At 41.9% G+C, this 26485-nt stretch overlaps 1 protein-coding gene across 1 annotated transcript in view; it reads left to right on the top strand.

The window, feature by feature from the left end:
• Nucleotides 1-26485, top strand: part of MCF2L2 (MCF.2 cell line derived transforming sequence-like 2) — a 554965-nt gene that overhangs the window by 331436 nt on the left and 197044 nt on the right. Inside the window, 1 exon segment of the mRNA XM_040428287.1 lies at nucleotides 2779-2845. Coding sequence (XP_040284221.1) covers nucleotides 2779-2845 — 67 coding nt within the window.

Raw genomic sequence — 26485 nt, 5'->3', positions numbered from 1 at the left:
GCTATTTTCGGCGGCCCCATAGAAATGAAGGGACGACGCATGCGCAATGCGCCCTCCACCACTTTCGCGGCCTCGTTTGGGAGATAGGTGCGGGTCCCAAAGTTCAAACCCGCACCTATTAGACAATGTGGGCATATCCTAGCGATCGTCTCAGATGAGACAACCCATTGAAGCATGTTAATTGATTTTATTTTCAGCACATGTTGTTGGCATAATGCTATTTGACCATGTATGGCAGAAAATCTAAATTGGAAATAAAAGCCACTTAAACCATGATTTTTTTTTCAAGTGTGGTAGTAAAATGAGAGTACTTGGGGTAAACCCATTCAAGCATAGAGAGAAGAGAATATAAAATAAATTGCATGCAGATACTGCATCTTCCTTGTTTCCAGTCTATAACCAGTCGTTACCCCACTCCCCATCCAGTATCCACATTACATTCACAGAGAGAATAGGGCTCATTTACTAACAACAGTTTGGCGAAAAAAGTCCCAATCCACCTTTCTGTGACTTTTTAAAGCCCATGCAACAAAATTCTGTCACATATTCTGTTTTTGTGACACCAGGGAGTGGCCCCAGCAACGTCACTATCATTTACACCACGAAACTGGCATAAATGACACTTAAAATCTACTCCAGTCTGGGGCCGGAGTAGACTTCACTCCAGGTGCACGGATGGGCAGTGGATGCCTCCTCCTTTGGCGGTGCAAGGGGTATCAGAGACTGACCCCCAATGTCTTCATGCAACACTTTGGATACACAATTGAGGAAACACTGTGGTCGCAACATAGCAGAAAGGTTTCACAACAGTATACTGGCGCCAATACAATAATACATATAGTTTATACAGCAGTCACCTCCCAAAGGTGTCATGGTAGCATATTGCTGTAGATTTTGTAATCTTTTTGAATATCTAGACAGGGTAAATTTTGACTAGACAGCGTAAAGATGCACCAAATGTATTACAGTGGCTCATGCTAGATGCACCATTACACAATTTTGTCTAAGTTTACACCACCTTTTGGTTGGCGCATCTGAAGCCATGGCCATTTACTAATAAGCCATCCCCCTTTTGCATGTGCCCCTACGCCATGACCCTTAGCACGTGTAAAGAAAAGGTGTACACCAGTTCTTGATCCAAATCAAGTCAAAATTCTGGCTCATTTAGCCTAGTACATCTTGCCCATTGCTCTCACGTTGTGGTGCTACTTAATATTTGTATGTTATCACCTACAGCGTCTGTATAAATATTACATATTAAGGGTCCATTGACACGGTATGTGATATGCAAAACACAGACACCGGCAATGTACGTTCCGCATTTTGCCACCACTCTCATAGAAAATGCCTTTTCTTGTCCGCACCTGTTCCGCAAAATTGCGGAACGGATGCGGACCTATTTTGCGGACGTGTGAATGGACCCTAAATAGGCAAATTTCCTACAAATGGATTAATGCAATATCAGGGGTAGAATGGCCATAGACCCCACGAGAAAAAATTTCCTGATGGGCCGATGACCAGGGGGCCGCCCAAGGTTTCCTTATGGCTGCCGGTCAGATGCATAGCTATCTGATGCTCTCAGCATAAGGGGATTGTGCAATGATTTATAATGATGATCGATCCTCAGGATAGGTCATCAATATCTGATTTGTGGGGTCCGACACTTGGCACCCCCGCCGATCAGCTGTTTGAAGAGGAGCGCCGCTTCCTGTTCATTACACTACACTTCGTCTTGTAAGTGCAGTGGGATTAGAAGTACTCGCTCCATTCACTTGAATGGAGCGAGTACTTGTAATTACACTATGCCGCTGTTAAGCAGTGTAAAGACCAGGAAGCGCTGCCTCCAAATCAAACACAGCTGATCGGCGAGGGTGACGGGTGTCAGACCCTCGCTAATCAGGTATTGATGACCTATCCTGAGGATAGGTCATCAATGTAAATCGCTGCACAACCCCTTTAATTAATGCTAGGAGCACCTGGCTAGCAGAAGAAAGTGCCCTCCTGCATTCAACTGTATTGCCATCCTCTGGACGCTGATAGAGTTGAATGCTGTGGCAGGGGTGGCAGTATTTTGTGCTGCACTGTGTATTTGGTCTTGCTGGGGCAGTATTTTGTGCTACACTATAGTATTGCTGGTCATGCCTATTTATATTGGCCCTGCCTTCTGTCAATTTGGACCCCCCTACAACATGGGGCCACTTTAAAAATAAATAAAAAATTCCACTTTAACTTCCCAGTCCACCCCTGTCCAATATCAGCATTGTCAAAAATGCTCAGATGATGTTCATGAGTGCCTCCAGTGGTCTTGAATGATATTGTGACCTGCTGTTTAACCTGCCCAGGGAGTCCTAAAAAAGCAGAAGTCTAACAGCTGCATTCAGAAATCTTTTCTTTCTTATTAACGATGTCACATTTGCAAACCCATGAAATGGATGTGTAACTACCTGATGGGCTAGAACCACGGGCTTCTACTTCCTCTACTTGTGTAAACTGGCTTTCTTGAGAAATGCACAGTTGCAAGTGTTGCATGCCGGATGAATGAAATATGTGGTTGCTACTGGTCTTTTTATACTGATTGTAAGAACCGTGGACCAGTTCGAAGAAATGATGCCGATTACTTCTTCTGATTCTGTAAACTGCATTGTATGACAGTAAATGATGATATTAGACAGGCACATAAGAGTTCAGCGGGGTCACAAAATAACACAGTACTGCACTTGGTAATAATAAAGAAAATGATGCGGGTCTTAAAAAATGTCTCTGTTTTTGTATTGGCAGCCATATTATAAATGAACTGATTGAAACAGAACGTGTTTATGTAGAGGAGCTTCAAAGTATTATTGAGGTAAGATCCTATAAGGTTGGGGTGTCAAACCTTCATGTCTTGATACTTCCTCATTGCCTTCAACTTTCATTCATTTGATCTGTTCATTCTAATCCATCTTCTGTTTTATCTTTACTTTCCGTTCTCTTATATTTATGCATGCTGCAGCATTGAGGTGGCCATTGTTATTATAGTAGTTTACACTACTTATACTTCACTAGTACATAATTGTAACTTTGGAAAAAGGTACAGATCCATCAAGTCCAACCTAGAATTCTACTGTGTTGATTCAGAGGATGACAGAAACTTGGTTGACCTGTCTGGGACATTGATGGCATATTGTTAGGATATGCCGTCAATGTCGTATAGGTTCGGGTTTCACTTCTAGGACCTGCTTCTATCTCTAGAATGGGACCCCCGAAGTGAAGTAGAGCAGTACAGACTAGTACCTCGGGACCAAAGCCGAGTTTGGTTTCAAGTTCTAAAGTGGTTTTCCACTTTAAAAATCAATTACCGAAGTTATTTAACGAAGTCACATGCGACTTCATGAATAACTTACTTCGGCTCATCAGAGCCCATACATTCTAATACTGTACGGAGACGAATCTCCGTACAGTATTATTCCGAAGTTTTAAACAAAGCGACTTCGAATTAAACATGCGCTCAACTCTAGTTTTCAGAAGTCCCAAAGTGGTAAATGCAAGCACAACGCAGCCGCCTCTCCATTCACAGCTATTGGAACGGCTTGAAATAGCCAAGCCAGTGTTCAGTTATTTCAGAACTCCTATAGCTGTGAACGGAGGGTGACTGTGCGTTCATGGCTGCTCTCTCTTCACTTCTGGGGCCCCATTCTGGAGATGGGAGCTGGTTACAGAGGTGGGACCCACACCTGTCTTATTACATTGATGACATATCCTAATGATATACCATGAATGTCCTGGATAAGTCAACCCCTTTAAGGGAGAAAAATTTCCTGACTCCAAATATAGCAATTAGAGATGAGCGAATCTTTCGAAAGTTCGATTGGGCTGATTCGGCGAATTTTACAAAAAAATTCGCTTCGTGACTAATTACTTTGTCACAAAGCACATTTTTTTTGTAAGTGGTGGGTGCAATGACAGGGAGCTGTGCCCGTCATTGTACCCCTCAGATGCCGCGTTCATACATAATCGCGGCATTTGAGTGTAAAAACTGTGTAAAATGAACATAATTTTCTTTTAAATTCAAACTTACCGCCTCCATTTGCTTGTAACGAGCCGGCCACCGCCATCTTGCTTGAAGATCTGGCGCGAGATTACGTCATCACGCCGGCCGAGACGCACAGGATTTCGGCTGAGGTCTTCAATCAAGATGGTTGCTGGCGGCCCGCCGCGAGCAAATGGAGGAGGTTAGTATGATTCTTTTTGTTTTTTACACTATTTCAGGTTAAATCGATTCGCTTACACGAACCACGAGGAAATTTGGCTTAGAGGCGAATCGAATTTATCCTGAAATTCGGATCAAATTTCTCTTCGTGAGATTCGATTCGCTCATCTCTAATAGCAATCAGAATGAGTCCCTGGATACATGTTCTTTGTTCAGAATTCTAGTACCTAACATGCTATGGCAGGGCGTTCTCTCACTGCTCTTGCAGCCAAGAATATCTGTCTATGATGATGGGTCTTTCCTCTAGACGTAGAAGATGCCCTCTTGTCATGGTTACAGGCCTAGGTATAAAAAGATCATTAGAAAGATCATGATACTGTCCAATGATATATTTCATATCTGCTGGGGGTCTGACTCCCGGCACCCCCACAGATTAGCTGTATGAAGAGAACATATGACTGCTGTGTTCTCAGTTTACCTGCTCATCACCAACACTGTAGTGGCGATCAGAGTAATTACAATTTTTTATTTAATTTATTTTATGCACTTATTCTGCAGCGCTTTACAGACATTAGCATAAGGCCTCCTGCCCTGTGGGGCAGCCGCAGCGGATTGCGGACCCATTCACTTTAATGGGTCTGCAATTTGCCCGTTCCGCAAAAAGATAGGACATGTTCTATCTTTCTGCGGAACGGAAGTATGGGACGAAACCCCACGGAAGCACCCCGTAGTGCTTCCATAGGGTTCCGTTCCGTGCTTCCTTTCCGCACCATTCCGCATATGCGGTCCGCAGCACGGGCACGGGACACCTACGGTCGTGTGCAGTAGGCCTTAACCTAAGTTCCCTATCAGTATGTCTTTGGAGTGCCTATTCACTTGAACAGGACGGAGCAATCCCATTGAAGTGAATAGTACGGAAGAGCTGTAATTATACTGCTCGCTGCTGCAATGTCAATGTCGTGCAGGTAAACAGTGAAGAGAAGGCAGCACTCATATGAGAGCTGCTTTCTCTTCATACAGCTTAAGGCCCCTTTCACACGGGCGAGAATTCCGCACGGGTGCAATGCGTGAGGTAAACGCATTGCACCCGCACTGAATCCGGACCCATTAACTTCAATGGGACACATGAGCGGTGATTTTCACTCATCACTTGTGCGTTGCATGAAAATCACAGCAAGCTCTATATTGTGCGTTTTTCGCGCAATGCAGGCCCCATAGAAGTGAATGGGGCTGCGTGAAAATCGCAAGCATCCGCAAGCAAGTGCAGGTGCGGTGCGATTTTCACACATGGTTGCTAGGTGACGATCGGGATGGGGACCCGATCTTTATTATTTTCCCTTATAACATGGTTATAAGGGAAAATAATAGCATTCTTAATACAGAAGTAAATAAGGGATGGAGGGGTTAAAAAAAAATAAAAGATTAAAATTAAATTCACCTCATCCACTTGTTCGCGCAGCCCGGCTTGTCTTCTTTCTTCTTCTTTGAGGACCTGAGAGAAAAGGACCTTTGGTGATGTCACTGCGCTCATCACATGGTCCATCACCATGGTGATGGACCATGTGATGAGCGCAGTGACGTCATCAAAGGTCCTTTAGCCAGGTCCTGAAGAAAGTAAAAAGAAGAGGAGATCCGCTACACGACCAAGTGGATGGGGTGAGTTAAATTTGTTTATTATTTTTAACCCCTCAATGGACATTTTAGTAAGCATTCTGTATTAAGAATGCTATTATTTTCCCTTATAACCATGTTATAAGGCAAAATAATAAAATCTACACAACACCGATCTGTGAAAAAGTCCGGGTTCGGGTCTGGGTACCAAACATGCTGATTTTTCTCACGCGTGTGCAAAACGCATTAAAACGCTTTGCCATCGTGTGGAAAAAATCGCGCATTTTCACGCAACGCACCCGCATCTTGTCCGGCCCTCACACGCGACGCCCGTGTGAAAGAGGCCAAACAGTCGGGGTGCTGGCATTTGGGCCCCGGCCGATCTGATATTAATTTGATATAGAAGAAACATAGCTCACCACCTTGTAAATTTGCTTGCACGGGAAGGGATCGCTCCCACTTTAAAATCAAAATAAATCCCAGCAGGCGTATCGATTTTTTCTTCAATGCTTTATTCCATATACAGATTGATCCATACACAGGACGCGCTTCGGCCCGTCCAGCCTTCCTCAACTGGAGCAGTTGAGTAAGGCTGGACGGGCCGAAACGCGTCCTGTGTATGGATCAATCTGTATATGGAATAAAGCATTGAAGAAAAAATCGATACGCCTGCTGGGATTTATTTTGATCTGATATTAATGACTGATCCTGAGAATAGGTCATCAATATAGGAAAAGCGGACAACCCCTTTAAGGACGAGCATCATATATATACGGCGCTGCAATCATAGCGTTCGCACCATGACCAGGCTAAGATGGCTGGTGTCCACAACAACCAGCCATCTTGGCTAAAGGCCCAGGGGGTTGGACCGCTGCAGCCCCAATCCCAGCTTCTTCACTGTAAAAGCCAGTGAGGGGGCTGCAGGTGGCCAAAAATGGTGATGACAGGTTCTGTTATCAACGTTATCAGAATGGTATAATCTTATAACAGCAGTTTCAGATCCCTGATCCCATCTCCTTATTCTCAATCCATGCCCCCCCTCCCCCCATGTTCTTTCAGTGGACGCCAAGCCATCAGTGAATGTTTTTTTTCCACTTATTTTTATTTCTCAGACCAGCACCAATTTTTCTGTTTGTGAGCTGTGGCCATCAAGCTCTGATCAGTGTGTATGCAGGAGGTATTTTTTAGTAATCCGTGCAGATTTTTTGGCACTGTTGCTTTATGCCTTTTTTTTTTATGTTTCCGGTGTGCATCTTGCGGCTGCTGAGTACTGATCAGTGACGCCCATCTCAGATCGTATCTGTGCTCAGTTTTTCGACACCAGTGGGGTTTTTTTGGTTACTAAATGATCTTAATAATTTTTTTTTTTCTCTAATTTCAATTTTTTTTTACAACTGTATATTTTGGAGGTTTGTGCTACATATGGACCTTGTAAAAAAAGCCACAAGTTAGGCCTCCTGCACACAAACTTTTTTTTTCCATTTCCGTCCCGTTTTTACCAATAGATGCGCAAAAAAAATGGAAGGTACTCAGTATGCCTTCCGTTTCCATATTTCCGTTCCGTTCAAACATAGAACATGTTCTATTATTGCCCGCTAATCACGTTCAGTGGCTCCATTTAAGTCAATGGGTCGTAAAAACAGAATCCATCCGTATGTCTTCCTTATCCGTTCCGTTTTTGCGGAACCATCTATTGAAAATTTTATGCCTAGCCCAATTTTTTTATGTACTTATTGTGTAAACATTATTGTATGCTTCCGTTTCTGTTTGCGATCTGCAAAAAAAACGGATCACAAATGGAAACCAAACGGAAAAACAGAAACACTACTGAAACAAAAAACGGGTCCGTTTAAAACTGACCGCAAAACTATGCGGTCGTGTGCAGGAGGCCTTAGACAGTGATGGAGTGCAGATGTTTTTACCACACTCCAGTTTACCGTATGACCATGACGCACACGATTTGAAGCAACCTGGAAATTTTTGCATTATAACGATAATGCACAATGCCCGTGACAAAATGATCTGAGATTTGATCATTTATTTAAAATTAGGCCAGTCCTCAACCAGTTTGGTACCAAGTTTACTTATGTGTGGCCATTTTAAAGGGATGGTAAACTTCCACCAGTACCTGCCCAGCAACAGGGCAAGGTATGTCATTACTGTACACTACCACATAAAATACTGTCAGAAAGCGGAACAAGTACATGGAATAGAGACAATAGCGATGAAACCGGCTTAACAAGGCACTCAAGACAAGTGGATGTAGTTGTCTGATCAGCACAGTTCTGTGTTACAGGTATTTCCGGGGAGTAATTACTTAGAACGTAGTGACAATAGACATGTACTTGACTTGTTTGAGGGGAAACAAGGGTGATTGTAGGTGGTCCAAACATGCATCATCTGACATACAGTACATACCAAAAGTTTGGACACACCTTCTCATTCAAAGAGTTTTCTTTATTTTCATGACTATGAAGGCATCAAAACTATGAATTAACACATGTGGAATTATATACATAACAAACAAGTGTGAAACAACTGAAAATATGTCATATTCTAGGTTCTTCAAAGTAGCCACCTTTTGCTTTGATTACTGCTTTGCACACTCTTGGCATTCTCTTGATGAGCTTCAAGAGGTAGTCCCCTGAAATGGTCTTCCAACAGTCTTGAAGGAGTTCCCAGAGATGCTTAGCACTTGTTAGCCCTTTTGCCTTCACTCTGCGGTCCAGCTCACCCCAAACCATCTTGATTGGGTTCCGGTCCGGTGACTGTGGAAGCCAGGTCATCTGGCGCAGCACCCCATCACTCTCCTTCATGGTCAAATAGCCCTTACTTTCAAAGTTTTCCCAATTTTTTGGCTGACTGACTGACCTTCATTTCTTAAAGTAATGATGGCCACTCGTTTTTCTTTACTTAGCTGCTTTTTTCTTGCCATAATACAAATTCTAACAGTCTATTCAGTAGGACTATCAGCTGTTTATCCACCTGACTTCTCCTCAACGCCACTGATGGTCCCAACCCCATTTATAAGGCAAGAAATCCCACTTATTAAACCTGACAGGGCACACCTGTGAAGTGAAAACCATTTCAGGGGACTACCTCTTGAAGCTCATCAAGAGAATGCCAAGAGTGTGCAAAGCAGTAATCAAAGCAAAAGGTGGCTACTTTGAAGAACCTAGAATATGACATATTTTCAGTTGTTTCACACTTGTTTGTTATGTATATAATTCCACATGTGTTAATTCATAGTTTTGATGCCTTCAGTGTGAATCTACAATTTTCATAGTCATGAAAATAAAGAAAACTCTTTGAATGAGAAGGTGTGTCCAAACTTTTGGTCTGTACTGTATGTGGACGTCCAGGAGTAAATCCTGTGCTTATTTATGATATGTCTATTTAATTTGGATCATCCTGGATATTTCTGTCAGTAGAAATTTCTGCTACAATTCCACCACCACTCATCTCCTCTCGATGTAGTGACATAACATGAATGTTCATCCTGACCATTTGCATTATGGTCATCAGGTGACAGAATAAAACTGCATTTTTCGGATACCATGAGCTTCATTAGTTAAATGTCTGTCATCTTGTTTAATTGAAGAAATCCATTGCACTCTGTATTTAAAAGGAATCTGTCACCAGTTTTAGGCCTCATGCACACGACCGTATGAATTTTGGAGTCCGAAAAACACGGATCTGCAAAAAATGCGGATGACGTCCGTGTGCATTCCGTATTTTGCCGAACGGAACAGCTGGCCCCTAATAGAACAGTCCTATCCTTGTCCGTAATGCAGAAAATAATAGGGCATGTTCTATTGTTTTGCGGAACAGACATACGGAAATTTCAGTATTTTTTGCGGACCCATTGAAATGAATGGTTCTGCATACCGTCCACACAAAAAAACGAAACAGACATGAAAAGAAACTACTTTCATGTGCATGAGCCCTAATTCTGCCCTATCTACTGGTGACAGAGACCCTGAGCAAATCGCTGTGTCACTTTATTGAACTGACCCAAAATTATTGATATTGAGTAGAAGCCAAGCAGTGGACTCCACGCAATTCACTGCACACACCTGAGAGTCCTCATATTCATGAGCTGCCACTTCTTCCTGCTCCCTGCTGCTGATTGACAGCTGTCTTCCTATAGCAATCAGCCTTGGGGAGGGATGACTGCTCATGAACTTGTGCTGTGTACTTGCGCTAGAGCTGCTCAGTGCTGATTTTAGCAAAATGAATAAAGGCTCATACACACAAACATTATTTTTTTCCGTGTTTATTCCGCTTTATTTGTTGCTCATATGCAGAAGCATTCACTTCAATGGGACTGCAAAAAAACGGAAGTGTGCATTCCATTACTGTATGTCTGCATGGCCGTTCCGCAAAAAAATAGAGCATGTCCTATTTATTGTCCGCATTACGGACAAGGATAGGACTGTTCTATTAGGGGCCAGCTGTTCAGTTTCCAAAATACGGAATGCATATGGCTGGTATCCGTGTTTCATGAATCCGCAATTTGCCCTCGGAATAAAACTGGTGACAAATTATTATTATTACTTTATGATTATTTTCACAAATATGCTGCAAACAGTACTATAAGCCACGTAAAGATATGTTGCTATTAGCAGGCCAGCGCCGATGCCTTCCTCTGAGAAGCACCACACCCTTGTCTAGTGAAGTCTACTCTACAGACAGCATGGCCGGCTGCTGATGGAGGGACTTGAGATCCAACATATCCATCAGCAGCCTAAATTAGAAAACATTGTGTATGGGAAAGTAGTGCATGTACACTGCTGTGCACAGTGTTTTCCCATGGAGGCTGCTGATGGATGTGTTGGGTCACACTCCCTGCCATCAGAAGCCATGTTTAGGACTGGAGCATCCTTCTGTCTTTGAAGAAGACGGTAACAAACAAGGGAATGGAAGGACTTGTCTTGTCACTTACTAATACGTTATATTAGTAACTCAAAATGTCAAAATAGTGTTAATCTCACGTGCTTTCCTTTTTCGCAGCAGTGCTCAAAGTAGGAATATAGGTCCTATAGTCCAAATAAACATAGAAATATTAGGTCCGCGCAAAACTTTTTAAAAATAGAAACTTGCACAAAAACTACTAATTCCTCAGGTGGCTCCTTCACTTGATCTCCTTTCAAATATCACCACCTTTTCAATCTCTATACCGACCAGCACCAAGCTTGTTCATTTCATCCACAGTATACGGATCGACCAACGATATCCTTTTTCCATATACCCCTTGAAAGAGGAAACTAACATAGAGCAGACCCGTGGGTAAAAGTACACAGTGTGCTTTATTATACTCACAAGGTTTTCTCTTTTAACATCACAAATACAATAAATTGCTGCCCGACCCGGGTTTCTCCATTTTATCAAATCAGGGTGTGTTTTATAGCCACATCATAAAATCATATGACTTAACTCTTTACATCTCAAAATCTTCTTACCTTACAGACTAGATCCTTTATCTTTCTATTTCCTTATATCTCTAATACAATTTTCGTTATCATTTATATATATATATATACACTTTCATTTCCAAAACATAAAACCGGTTTATAATTTACCAATAAAACTCAATTTAATTAAATACATCATTTGTGCACAAACCTTCCCCCGCAGTGTTTTGCTCTATGTTCTATTCTAAATTAACCACCTTAACTCCTATCTCTATGTATTGGGGTATTATTCTCTCACTCCCATAGTTGACAGTATTAACAACCAATGGTCCCGTATCTCATCCAATAGCTATAGGTGTTTATATACCGCGGATTATGGGCAGGTCCTGTATCTCATCTAATAGCTTCAGGCTGTATATATACAGAAAACTACGGCAGGTCCTGTATCTCATCTAATTGCTTCATGCCATATATATACAGAAAACTACGGGCAGGTCCCGTATCTAATCTAATAGCTTCAGGCCGTATATATACAGAAAACTACGGGCAGGTCCTGTATCTCATCTAATAGCTTCAGGCTGTATATATACAGAAAACTACGGGCAGGTCCCGTATCTCATCTAATAGCTTCAGGCCGTATATATACAGAAAACTACGGGCAGGTCCTGTATCTCATCTAATAGCTTCAGGCTGTATATATACAGAAAACTACGGCAGGTCCTGTATCTCATCTAATTGCTTCATGCCATATATATACAGAAAACTACGGGCAGGTCCCGTATCTAATCTAATAGCTTCAGGCCGTATATATACAGAAAACTACGGGCAGGTCCTGTATCTCATCTAATAGCTTCAGGCTGTATATATACAGAAAACTACGGGCAGGTCCTGTATCTCATCTAATAGCTTCAGGCTGTATATATACAGAAAACTACGGGCAGGTCCCGTATCTCATCCAATAGCTATAGGTGTTTATATACCGCGGATTATGGGCAGGTCCTGTATCTCATCTAATAGCTTCAGGCCGTATATATACAGAAAACCACGAGCAGGTCCTGTATCTCATCTAATAGCTTCAGGCCGTATATATACAGAAAACTACGGGCAGGTCCTGTATCTCATCTAATTGCTTCAGGCCGTATATATACAGAAAACTACGGGCAGGTCCCGTATCTAATCTAATAGCTTCAGGCCGTATATATACAGAAAACTACGAGCAGGTCCCGTGTCTCATCTAATAGCTTCCGGCCGTATATATACAGAAAACTACAGGCAGGTCCCGTATCTCATCTATTAGATTCAGGCCGTATATATATACAGAAAACTACAGGCAGGTCCCGTATCTCATCTAATAGCTTCAGGCCGTATATATACAGAAAACTACGAGCAGGTCCTGTATCTAATCTAATAGCTTCCGGCCGTATATATACAGAAAACTACGGGCAGGTCCCATGTCTCATCTAATTGCTTCAGGCTGTATATATATACAGAAAACTACAGGCAGGTCCCGTATCTAATCTAATAGATTCAGGCCGTATATATACAGAAAACTACGGGCAGGTCCTGTATCTCATCTAATAGCTTCAGGCCGTATATATACAGAAAACTACGAGCAGGTCCCGTGTCTCATCTAATAGCTTCCGGCCATATATATACAGAAAACTACAGGCAGGTCCCGTATCTCATCTAATAGATTCAGGCCGTATATATATACAGAAAACTACAGGCAGGTCCCGTATCTCATCTAATAGCTTCAGGCCGTATATATACAGAAAACTACAGGCAGGTTCTGTATCTCATCTAATTGCTTCAGGCCGTATATATACAGAAAACTACGGGCAGGTCCCGTGTCTAATCTAATAGCTTCAGGCCGTATATATACAGAAAACTACGAGCAGGTCCCGTGTCTCATCTAATAGCTTCAGGCCGTATATATATACAGAAAACTACAGGCAGGTCCCGTGTCTCATCTATTAGATTCAGGCCGTATATATATACAGAAAACTACAGGCAGGTCCCGTATCTCATCTAATAGCTTCAGGCCGTATATATACAGAAAACTACGAGCAGGTCCCGTGTCTCATCTAATAGCTTCCGGCCGTATATATACAGAAAACTACGGGCAGGTCCCGTATCTCATCTATTAGATTCAGGCCGTATATATATACAGAAAACTACAGGCAGGTCCCGTATCTCATCTAATAGCTTCAGGCCGTATATATACAGAAAACTACGGGCAGGTCCCATGTCTCATCTAATTGCTTCAGGCTGTATATATATATACAGAAAACTACAGGCAGGTCCCGTATCTAATCTAATAGCTTCAGGCCGTATATATACAGAAAACTACGAGCAGGTCCCGTGTCTCATCTAATAGCTTCCGGCCATATATATACAGAAAACTACAGGCAGGTCCCGTATCTCATCTAATAGATTCAGGCCGTATATATATACAGAAAACTACAGGCAGGTTCTGTATCTCATCTAATTGCTTCAGGCCGTATATATACAGAAAACTACGGGCAGGTCCCGTGTCTAATCTAATAGCTTCAGGCCGTATATATACAGAAAACTACGAGCAGGTCCCGTGTCTCATCTAATAGCTTCAGGCCGTATATATATACAGAAAACTACAGGCAGGTCCCGTGTCTCATCTAATAGCTTCCGGCCGTATATATACAGAAAACTACAGGCAGGTCCCGTATCTCATCTATTAGATTCAGGCCGTATATATATACAGAAAACTACAGGCAGGTCCCGTATCTCATCTAATAGCTTCCGGCCGTATATATACAGAAAACTACGAGCAGGTCCCGTGTCTCATCTAATAGCTTCCGGCCGTATATATACAGAAAACTACAGGCAGGTCCCGTTTCTCATCTATTAGATTCAGGCCGTATATATATACAGAAAACTACAGGCAGGTCCCGTATCTCATCTAATAGCTTCAGGCCGTATATATGCAGAAAACTACGAGCAGGTCCCGTGTCTCATCTAATAGCTTCAGGCCGTATATATACAGAAAACTACGAGCAGGTCCCATGTCTCATCTAATTGCTTCAGGCTGTATATATATACAGAAAACTACAGGCAGGTCCCGTATCTAATCTAATAGCTTCAGGCCGTATATATACAGAAAACTACGAGCAGGTCCCGTGTCTCATCTAATAGCTTCCGGCCATATATATACAGAAAACTACGGGCAGGTCCCGTATCTCATCTAATAGATTCAGGCCGTATATATATACAGAAAACTACAGGCAGGTCCCGTATCTCATCTAATAGCTTCAGGCCGTATATATACAGAAAACTACGGGCAGGTCCCGTATCTCATCTAATAGCTTCAGGCCGTATATATACAGAAAACTACGGGCAGGTCCCGTATCTTATCTAATAGCTTCAGGCCATATATATACAGAAAACTACGGGCAGGTCCCGTATCTCAACTAATAGCTTCCGGCCGTATATATACAGAAAACTACAGGCAGGTCCCGTGTCTCATCTAATAGCTGGCAAAAACTCTTTCTACTAGGTTGGGACCAACATCCCACTCATACGTCGGGATGCGGTGCTACCGCCACTAAACACATTGGATCTATTTCACTCTTCACACATTATATCTGATATCATCACGCCATACACACAGCCTTTACATCCCATTCTATATTTAACCCCTTCGGTTGGCGAGTTCCTATATTGTATATCCATTCTACCTCTCTCCTATTTATTTGTATAACTGGATCGCCTTCTCTCCATTTTTTTCTGTACATACTCCACTCCTATAAATTTTAAACCTGTAGGATTTTTTTGGTGTACCTTCTTAAAGTGCGCAGAAACACTGTGGGAATCTAATCTTTTTTAATATTTCTTACGTGTTCCCCAATTCTCACCTTTAATTTTCTAAGTGTTTTGCCCACATATTGCATTTTACAAGGACACTCTAAGACATATATAACGCCCGTACTTTCAGAGGTTAGACTTCCATTCACTTGTAATTTTTTTATGGTTTGCTGTTACAGCTATATTGCTTCTAGTTCTATTCTTTTTGTCTACTTGTGACCTGTTTCTACATCCTACACAAAAACCGCACCATGTGGATGTGCCTTTTTCGGATTGCGGTTTCTCTTTTTACAAACAGCTATGTACTATAATTGGGGGTTTTGCAGGTATCTAGGGCCCTAATATCAGATAATTTTTTAGCATTCCCCAACTTTTCTGGATAATATACTTGATTTGATTTGGGCACATTGAAGAGTATGTAGTGGAGAAGGAGAACTTATACCTATCATTTCCCTGTTAAGTTGTGCTCTTAATTTCTGTATTTTCTTGCCGCACATTTTCTCTTTATAATCTCAAATCCCCTTCCTTATATCCTTTCTCTACAAACCTTTCTAATATATTTTCACTTTGTATATCATAATCCTTGAGAACAATTTCTTTTCACCCTCTGAAATTGACTTTTAGGAATATTTTTTATCCAGGGGTCATAGTGGCAGCTATTAATATCTATATAGCTATTTCTATCTGTAGGTTTAAAGTAGGTTTTCGTGTGTATGACGCTTTCTATTATCATAATTTCTAAATAAAGGAAGTTTACAGATTCTTTACAAATACATTCAGTAAACGTAATATTCCACGTATTATCATTAATGTAACAGATTAACTCCTTTCCTTTAGAAAGAATTCTTCACCTCTCCAAACTAACAGTCATCGATGTATCTTTTCCACATCATTAGGTTCCCTTCTCCTTTTTTCTTTTCAAGTAGAGGATCAATGTAACTGTACTCCCAGTATACCATAAACAAATTGGCGAAATTTGGTGCGAATTTCACACCCATCACCACACCAAAGATTTGGAGATAGAATGAATCTCCATACCAAAAATAGTTGTGATCCAGACAGTATTCTATACACTCAACTATATAGGTTTTCGGATTTTCCTTCAGATAACTATCTTATTCAGAAAAAAACTCACAGCTTCCAGACCTAATCTTTTTGGTATGATAGTATATAGTGACGTAACGTCAACTGTCACCAAAAACATGTCATCAGTAAATTCCTGTATGTCTCTCAGCACTTTCAAAACCTGTCCTGTATCCTTCAGATAAAATGTCCACATACTCCGACACCCTGCTCGTGATAGACTCTATCCCAGAGACAATTGGTCTCATGGGGGGGGGTTTGGGTCTTTATGTTCTTTAGGTAAGTAATAAATCACGGGTGTATTTGGGTGGGGATTATTTAAATTGTCGTACTCTTTCTTACTTAAAATATCTTGCTTTAATCCTCTGTCTAAAAGTTATTTCAATTTCTTCTTATACTCAATTTCTGGATTCCCTTTTAGCAATTTATATGTTGTATGGTTATTTAAAATCTCTACCATCCCTTGTTCATATTTTCTATTGTCAAAAATGACTATCCCCCCTTTATCTGCCGGCTTTATCACGATCTGATCATTTTTCTCCAAACCCCTCAGGGCTTCTTTTTCTTTCTTGGTCAGATTACATTTGACTTTCTTCTTATAATTCATCTCCTCTAAACCCTTTAATACACTTCTCTGGAATGCCTCTATGCAATCATTATCCTTATTCTTCGGATAAAACACAAATTATTTCTTTAAACTGGTATGCACATGTGTATTGTCTGATGTTTGTTGTTGTATAGGGTTACCTATGATGTACAGTACAGACCAAAAGTTTGGACACACCTTCTCATTCAAAGAGTTTTCTTTATTTTCATGACTATGAAAATTGTAGATTCACACTGAAGGCATCAAAACTATGAATGAACACATGTGGAATTATATACATAACAAACAAGTGTGAAACAACTGAAAATATGTCATATTCTCGGTTCTTCAAAGTAGCCACCTTTTGCTTTGATTACTGCTTTGCACACTCTTGGCATTCTCTTGATGAGCTTCAAGAGGTAGTCCCCTGAAATGGTTTTCACTTCACAGGTGTGCCCTGTCAGGTTTAATAAGTGGGATTTCTTGCCTTATAAATGGGGTTGGGACCATCAGTTGCGTTGAGGAGAAGTCAGGTGGATACACAGCTGATAGTCCTACTGAATAGACTGTTAGAATTTGTATTATGGCAAGAAAAGCAGCTAAGTAAAGAAAAACAAGTGGCCATCATTACTTTAAGAAATGAAGGTCAGTCAGTCAGCCGAAAAATTGGGAAAACTTTGAAAGTAAGTTTTCAAAGCAGTAATCAAAGCAAAAGGTGGCTACTTTGAAGAACCTAGAATATGACATATTTTCAGTTGTTTCACACTTGTTTGTTATGTATATAATTCCACATGTGTTCATTTATAGTTTTGATGCCTTCATAGTCATGAAAATAAAGAAAACTCTTTGAATGAGAAGGTGTGTCCAAACTTTTGGTCTGTACTGTATTTCTGGATATTCAATTTTCTTATATACTTGTAGACATCTAAATAGGTCTGGAATCTGTTTCCCATATTCGTTGGGAAGTCCTTTATTTAATACACTTTCTTCTTCTTTAGTTAATTCATGTGTACTCAGATTATAAATACTTAGTTGTTTTCCCTGCCTTTCTTTGCCTGCGGGCTTTGTCTTTATTTGTCCTCCTCTCTTTCCTCTGAATATCTAATTTTCCCTGAAGTGTTTGCGGTCTTTCCTCCCTGCTTCTGTTCTATAGTTGTCAAAATTCCTTTTGTCATTTGGTGGGGAAAATTTTCCTCCTCCATCTTATTTTATGTTTTTATCTGAATAAGTTTCGCTGAACACACCCTGAACGCATCCGGACCTAATCCGTCATGCTCGTGTGAAAGAGGCCTTAGGGCTGTATTAGGCCTCTTTCACGCGAACGATACAGATTGGCTCCGGATGCGTTTAGGGTGCGTTCACTGAAACTCGCACCATTTTGCAAGCAGGGGCGTAGCTAAAGGCTCATGGGCCCTGGTGCAGGAGTTCAGCTTGGGCCCCCCACCATCACCTTCTCCCACCATCACCTTCCCTCAGTGCTTTATGGCAAGGGGCAGGGGTGCACCTAGCCTTTCTGGTGCCGGAGGAAAAAATTAAAACATCCCCCCATGCAAAATTCTCAACCTAACCCATTCCCTCCAGTCTTACTGTTAAAACGGATGTCCTCTTTTTACTACTGACAACCTATCCTAAAGATAGGACATTAATATCAGACCGACAGGGGTGCCGGGAGATCAGCTGTTTGAAGACAGGGCAGTGCTGATATGAGAGCTGCTGTCTCTGCTCTGTTCACCTGCTCACCGCAGCAATTGCAGTGGTGAGCAAGTAAACAGAGCAGAGGAGGCAGCACTCGTACGAAAAATAAAATGGACAACCCCTTTAGGGTCCATTTACACGTCCGTGGTGTGTTGCGGATCCGCAATACACCCGGCCGGCACCCACTATAGAAATGCCTATTCTTGTCCGCAGCTGCGGACAAGAATTGGACATGTTCTATCTTTTGCGGAGCTGCGGACCGGAAGTTCGGGCCCGCGCTCCGCAAATGCGGAAGCGGAGAGCACATAGTGTGCTCTCCGCTTCACGTCCGGGCCCATAGAGAATGAATGGGTCCGCACCCGTTCCGCAAAATTGCGAAACGGGTGTGGACCCTTTTGTGGACGTGTGAATGGACTCTTAAAGACATACTTGGAAAACATTACATACAGCGCTACAGCTTTATATAAAATAGTCAGAAGTGGGTGTAATAACAACATTTGGATTGAGGCTAATCACATCATGTGCAGTGACATGGAAAGGTGAACCTATAGTCAGTTAAGAAAAATAAAGAGTTGTGTGATGCTGGGCAAGTTTCTGTACCAGTTTATTCTTTCTTGGATGGCTTGGGAGTTTGGCAGTAATTTTTTTTAGAAACAATTGAAATCCACACAAAAAGTGTGTCAAATGATGCCAAACCCCTAATATGGCCAGACCTCCCCCTACTGGGTGACCACAAAAAATTATGGTGCCAGCAAGTGACTGCTTTGTTACACAGATGTAATGAAAATAGAGTTGAGGGTTAATCAGATCTTGTGGAAAGGTGATCCAGAAGACCAGAAAAAAATAGAGGCGCCAGTGGATTAGGAGAACATATTAGGAAGGAAAGAAAAAACAGATAGAATGTATTAGATCTAGTGAAGAGGCTGCTTATGGGTTGACACAAGATCGGCATGTAAAACAATATTAGTGAAAAGGAAACAAATAGGTTTGGTACAGCAGGCTCGTGGTGACTACCTACTGAATACAACCTGCTCCAAACTACCCAAAGTACAGCGCCAATTCACTATTTTAAGTTAGTTCAGATCATAGGGCCAATAATATAAAACCCGAATTATGGGATCACCTCATGAGTAGGGTGGAAACGTTGACGTGCCCAAAGAATCCGTAGAGAAAGATCAAGCAGTAATAAATAACATAGAGAGATTGTAGATTGAACAGATAAAATATCATGGAATAAAAAATATATATAAAATGAATATATTGAATATATAATATAAATTATATTATCAGTTTTTACTCACTTCATGGGGGGGGGGGGGGGGGGTTATCTGGATAAACTTAAGATACCATTAAACCTTGAACCCACGCAGCCTGGATCGCCTGTAGGATGTTTAAGAAGATGAAGGCAGCCAACACCATTCAGGGATTCTGTTCAAAAATCTTTAATTTGGAATCAAAATCCGGCTCAACGCGTTTCGGGACTAGGAGGTCCCTTCCTCAGGAGAAGCTTACATGAAACATACATAGACAGAACATATACACCTTATTTTTGTCAAAAAGACAGCCAAACATAGTGGGAGTGTCATGAGGTTGCCGAGGTGAGGACACCTGTTGCGCTTCAGCGCGCATGTCTAGAAGAAGGGCGGAAGGGCGTGCTCTAGAAGATCTGGAAAAAGAGCCTCTGACGGTATGCGTCCCAGCCTCGAATGTACTACAGTGCGCATGTCCGGAAGTTCCGGTGTTATGGTTCTCGGGGCGCAGCAATATAGTCTTACTAAAACCTCTGGCCGGGAATGTATTTCTACAGGTACATCGATGATATTATTCTTATCTTGAGTGATTAAATGGCCAAAGAGAAAAGGGGAGAAGGCGCTCATAGGTGGTGGTTGACAGATATGTTGTTATTTGTTCCTAGCCAGGGTGAGTGGTTGTTACTCACCTTGGTTAGGTTGTACTTTTGGTAGTGCAGTTCTGGTGGAGGTAAAATCGTGGAGTGATGTGGGTTGGTGCAGCCGATTAACGTCCAAGTTGACCATGGGCGGGAGCCAAGCCGCCACTTTGGTGCGAATTGTGGTGTATGGGGAGGGGGCTCGTCTGCACTGGGTTCATGCAGTGAGCGGGTGGACACAAGGCGCAATTCACAACCCAGTTGAGGATACAAAGTATTTTTTATTTTTTGATTAGCAAAGTCTTTGCTAATCAAAAAATAAAAAATACTTTGTATCCTCAACTGGGTTGTGAATTGCGCCTTGTGTCCACCCGCTCACTGCATGAACCCAGTGCAGACGAGCCCCCTCCCCATACACCATTATTCTTATCTGGCAGGGGAATAATGACGAATTAAGGGAATACATTAAGACAATAAATAATAATGACTGGAATTTACACTTCACTGTAGAGTCAACCCTAGAGAAGCCATTTTTTTAGATCTCCATCTTAACAGTACTAACAATATGATTTCAACCAATACACATTTTATAAATGTTGACGCAAATAGTTTTTTAGATTTTAGAAGCTGCCATTACCATAAATGGAAAACCAACATACCATTTAGCCAGATGAAAAGGATCAGACACAACTGTACAGATAACGACACCATGAAAAAACAAATGGATATCCTTGGCACAAGGTTCACTGATATCCCCCACAGCTCATCAATGAATCAAAGAATAGAACCCTACAAATAAATAAAAAACAAAGTCTCCAATCAAAAACGAGTAAAAAAAACTTCAGGGAATCCATTCAGATAACAAGATACAACTGTAATCATAAATTAATTAGACACATTCGAACCAAACATTGGTCAGTATTGTTAAAAGACCCCATTCTGGGCAAAGACATACCCAGACTACCCAAATTAACCTTCCGTAGAGCTAAAACCCTCAAAAACATGTTGGCCCCTTCGTGTCCTAAAAAGAAACACCCCCAAACACAAATTCCCCAAATAATATCAGAGACAAAGGGTTCCTTTAAATGTGGTGCACGGAAATGCAAATGCTGCAAGATGATCACTACAGCCCAGGAAGAAGTTCAGCTATCACACCCCATAGGGAGAATAGAATTCCAACAACATATGACATGTGAAAGTAAAAATTTAATATATCTACTACAATGCCCCTGTAATCTTTATTACGTAGGCCGCACTACACAAACTCTTAGGGATCGGATGAATGAGCATCGGTCTAATATTAATAGGAAGGTCATCCACTTCCAGATATGCAAATTAGATCCTAGTGCACTCCAGTCTGGAGCGCATCGCATCGGAACTTCCGGACATGCGCACTGTAGTGCTCTTTTTCCGGATCTTCCGGAGCGCGCCCTTCTTCCGGACATGCGCGCTGAAGCCCAACAGGTGTCCTCGCCTCGCCCATCTGATGACACTCCCACTATTTTTGGCGGTCTTTTTGACAAAAATAAGGCATACAGTTGCAAGAAAAAGTATGTGAACCCTTTGGAATGATATGGTTTTCTGCACAATTTGGTCATAAAATGTGATCTGATCTTCATCTAAGTCACAACAATAGACAATCACAGTCTGCTTAAACTAATAACACTCAAATAATTAAATGTTACCATGTTTTTATTGAACACACCATGTAAATATTCACAGTGCAGGTGGAAAAAGTATGTGAACCCTTGGATTTAATAACTGGTTGAACCTCCTTTGGCAGCAATAACTTCAACCAAACGTTTCCTGTAGTTGCAGTTCAGACATGCACAACGGTCAGGTATAATTCTTGACCATTCCTCTTTACAGAACTGTTTCAGTTTAGCAATATTCTTGGGATGTCTGGTGTGAATCGCTTTCTTGAGGTCATGCCACAGCATCTCAATTAGGTTGAGGTCAGGACTCTGACTGGGCCACTCCAGAAGGCATATTTTCTTCTGTTTAAGCCATTCTGTTGTTGATTTACTTCTATGCTTTGGGTAGTTGTCCTGTTGCAACACCCATCTTCTGTTGAGCTTCAGCTGATGGACAGATGGCCTTAAGATCTCCTGCTAAAATTCTCTTGATAAACTTGGGAATAAATTTTTCCTTCGATGATAGCAATCCGTTCAGGCCCTGACGGAGCAAAGCAGCCCCAAACCATGATGCCCCCACCACCATACTTCACAGTTGGGATGAGGTTTTGATGTTGGTGTACTGTGCCTCTTTTTCTCCACACAGTGTTGGGTGTTTCATCTGTCCACAGAATATTTTGCCAGTACTGCTGTGGAACATCCAGGTGCTCTTGTGCAAACTGTAAACGTGCAGCAATGTTTTTTTTGGACAGCAGTGGCTTCCTCTGTGGTATCCTCCCATGAAATCCATTCTTGTTAAGTGTTTTACGTATCATAGATTCGCTAACAGGGATGTTAGCATATGTCAGAGACTTTTGTAAGTCTTTAGCTGACACTTTAGGATTCTTCTTCACCTCATTAAGCAGTCTGCGCTGTGTGCTCTTGCAGTCATCTTTACAGGACGGCCACTCCTAGGGAGAGTAGCATCAGTGCTGAACTTTCTCCATTTATAGACAATTTGTCTTACCATGGACTGATGAACAGCAAGGCTTTTGGAGATACTTTTATAGCCCTTTCCAGCTTTATGCAAGTCAACAATTCTTAATCGTAGGTCTTCTGAGAGCTCTTTTGTGCAAGGCATCATTCACATCAGGCAATGCTTCTTGTGAAAAGCAAACCCAGAACTGGTGTGTGTGTATTATAGGGCAGGGCAGCTGTAACCAATACCTCCAATCTCATCTCATTGATTGGACTCCAGTTGGCTGACACCTCATTTCAATTAGCTCTTGGAGATGTCATTAGTCTCGGGGTTCACATGCTTTTTCCACCTGCACTGTGAATGTTAACATGGTGTGTTCAATAAAAACATGGTAACATTTAATTCTTTGTGTGTTATTATTATATTAAGCAGACTGTGATTGTCTATTATTGTGACTTAGATGAAGATCAGATTTTATGACCAATTTTTTCAGAAATCCATATCATTCCAAAGGGTTCACATACTTTTTTTTGCAACTGTATATGTTCCGTCTATGTATGTTTCATGTAAGCTGCTCCTGAGGAAGGGACCTCCTAGTCCCGAAACGCGTTGAGCTGGATTTTGATTCCAAATTAAAGATTTTTTAATAGAATCCCCGAATGGTGTTGATCTTCTTAAACATCCTGCAGGCGAGATCCAGGCTGGGGGGGTTCAAGGTTTACTGGTGTCTTGAGTTTATCCAGATAACCCCCCCCCCCCCTTCCCCCGTGAAGTGAGTAAAAGCCGATAATATATTATATAATATATATTCATTATATTCATTTTATATATATTTTTTATTCCATGATATTTTATCTGTTCAATCTACAATCTCTCTATGTTATTTATTACTGCTCGATCTTTCTCTACGGATTCTTTGGGCACGTCAACGTTTCCACTCTACTCATGAGGTGATCCCTTATTTCGGGTTTTATATTATTGGCCCTATGATCTGAACTAACCTAAAATAGTGAATTGGTGCTGTACTTTGGGTAGTTTGGAGCAGGTTGTATTCAGTAGGTAGTCACCACGAGCCTGCTGTACCCAACCTGTTTGTTTCCTTTTCACTAACATTGTTACACAGATGACACCCACGGGCAGTGTCCATGATTGAAGGGGTGCTAAACGGTTGTCATAGTAGCCATTATACAGCAGTAGACATAATAGTAATAGCAGACATACAGCAGTACTGAGCAGTGTAGAGATGAATCGTGTATTGGGGTGAGGCAGAAAATTTATATGTGCCTCTATCTCCTTCTAGCAGCCCACTCCTCCTCCCCCTTTCCCTCTCTATAGACTTCTAAGGGCAACATGTACTTTAACCTGATCTCTCAGTGAGCTGACGTTACATTGTTAGAGAGTCCTGATTCTGGCTCCCTCCACCAATACTCACTGATTCACAGTAATGCCCATATACACACTCAAACAGCAAAATGATGCTTTTATTTTTTTAAATCAGGTTTCAAAATGGAAGCCATGAACATATTGGTTGCTGTAGACAGTTCCTTGTATATTTTGACACATAAGGTTTAATGCCTGCCAGGATATAATACAGTACACAGCCCACCCTCACATTGAAGGGTTTATCCAGCAATAATATTGATGACCTATTGATCCTCAGGATAGACCATCAATATCTGATCGGCAGGCATCTCACTCCCGAGACCCCAGCAGATTACATGTTATAAGAGACTGGGTGCTCAGTGAGCGTCACAGCCTTAATCTAGGTCAGTTACATCATTGTAGATTAATCACTTGGCCTTGGTGCCGCTGATCTACATTGAAGTCAAATGGGCTGAGCTCCAATATTAAACACAAGCGCCATTCAATGTACGGCGCTGTATCTGGTAAGCTCCTGGGAGGCCGCAGCTCACCAGAGCTTCCGGTGAGTGTCATGGCTCCCTGAATCAGCACTCCCGCCAATGTGATAATGATGACCTATTCTGAGGTTATATCATCATTATCATTTCATGAATAACTACTTTAAATACATCCTGAGTATAGGGCAGCAAAGTCCACTTTAACAGCTTAGTTTGGTACTTAAACGGGTTCTCCGGGAGTACAGAATTTTTGCAGCCTGCCTCTCTAAACAAAGGTTCCTACTTGCCTACTGTGTAATTGGCCGTCCACTTGCACCCCGTCTACTTCAGGAGTAATCAATCTCCAACACTCCAGCTGTTATTGAACTACAACTCCCAGCATGTTCTAGTCATGGCGAACTTTGGTCGTTTGCGATTCGCCGAACATGCGAACATATGGCGATATTCGCACGCGCCATATATTTTTGCATAGCGCCGAACTTTGACCCATGATACATCCATCAGGTGGGATAGGACAGCCAATTGAGACTTTTCAGCACATGAACACACCCCCAACCTTATAACAGAACCCGATCTGGCAGCCATTTTACATTATGTGTTTTGCCAGTGTAGGGAGAGGTTGCCTTTTGGAGCAGGGACAGTTAGGGACACCAAACACTAGCTAATAGGGCCACAAAAATCCTTTTAAGGACTGGTATAGGTGTGCTATCAATAGGTGTGATATAGAGGGGTGTGATATACTTATAATATACTTTCTAACATAAATTATATTATAGTGTATTTGTATTGTGCAGCAGTTGTGTGCGGTTCTGCTGCGATACTGCAGCTAGATAGAGGGACAAACGCTATTGGAGTAACTGATTGCAACGGGTGTGATATACCTGTTGCCCCCAAAAAAAACAGCTTGAGGGCTGCGATATACATTCTTCCACAAAATTCTGATTAAGGGGTGCTATATACCAGTTTCCGCCAAATACTGATTGAGGGGTGCTATATACCTGTTTCCGCCAAATACTGATTGAGGGGTGCCATATACCTTCTTCCACAAAATACTGATTGAGGGGTGCTATTGCTATATACCTTCTTCCACCAAATACTGATTGTGACATGGAGGGGGAGAAATGTGACATTTCTCCCCCCATGTCACATTTCTCCCCCATGTCACATTCCCTCCCCCATGTAACATTTATTCACCTCCATGTCACATTTCTCCACCTCCATGTCAAATTTCTCCCCTCAATGTCACATTTCTCCCCTCAATGTCACATTTAACCCACCTTAATGTCACATTTCAACCCACCCCCCATGTCACATCACCCCCCCATGTCAAATTTCTCCCCCTCCATGTCACATTTCACCCCCTCCATGTCACATTCCTCCCCCTCCATGTCACATTTCACCCCCTCCATGTCACATTTATCCACCTCCATGTCACATTTCTCCTCCTCCATGTCACATTTCTCCCCTTATTGTCACATTTCACCCCCCTTAATGTCACATTTCAACCCCCCATGTCACATCACCCCCCCCCATGTCACATTTCTCCTCCTCCATGGCACATTTCTCCCCCTCCCATGTCACCCCCCCTCTATTAATGTTGTGTAAAAAAACATTATGCTCATCTGGCCCAGGTCCCGTCTGCAGCAGCTCCCCTTCTCCTGTGTGTGATCCTGATATCTTCTCTCTTGGCTCCCGACAAGTTTGAGGACCTTTCCCACTCAGCCAATC

This window comes from Bufo bufo, chromosome 4 (genome assembly GCF_905171765.1).
Source record: "Bufo bufo chromosome 4, aBufBuf1.1, whole genome shotgun sequence".
In the NCBI taxonomy this organism is placed as follows: Eukaryota; Metazoa; Chordata; class Amphibia; order Anura; family Bufonidae; genus Bufo; species Bufo bufo.
This window is presented reverse-complemented; position numbering and strand designations above follow the sequence as displayed.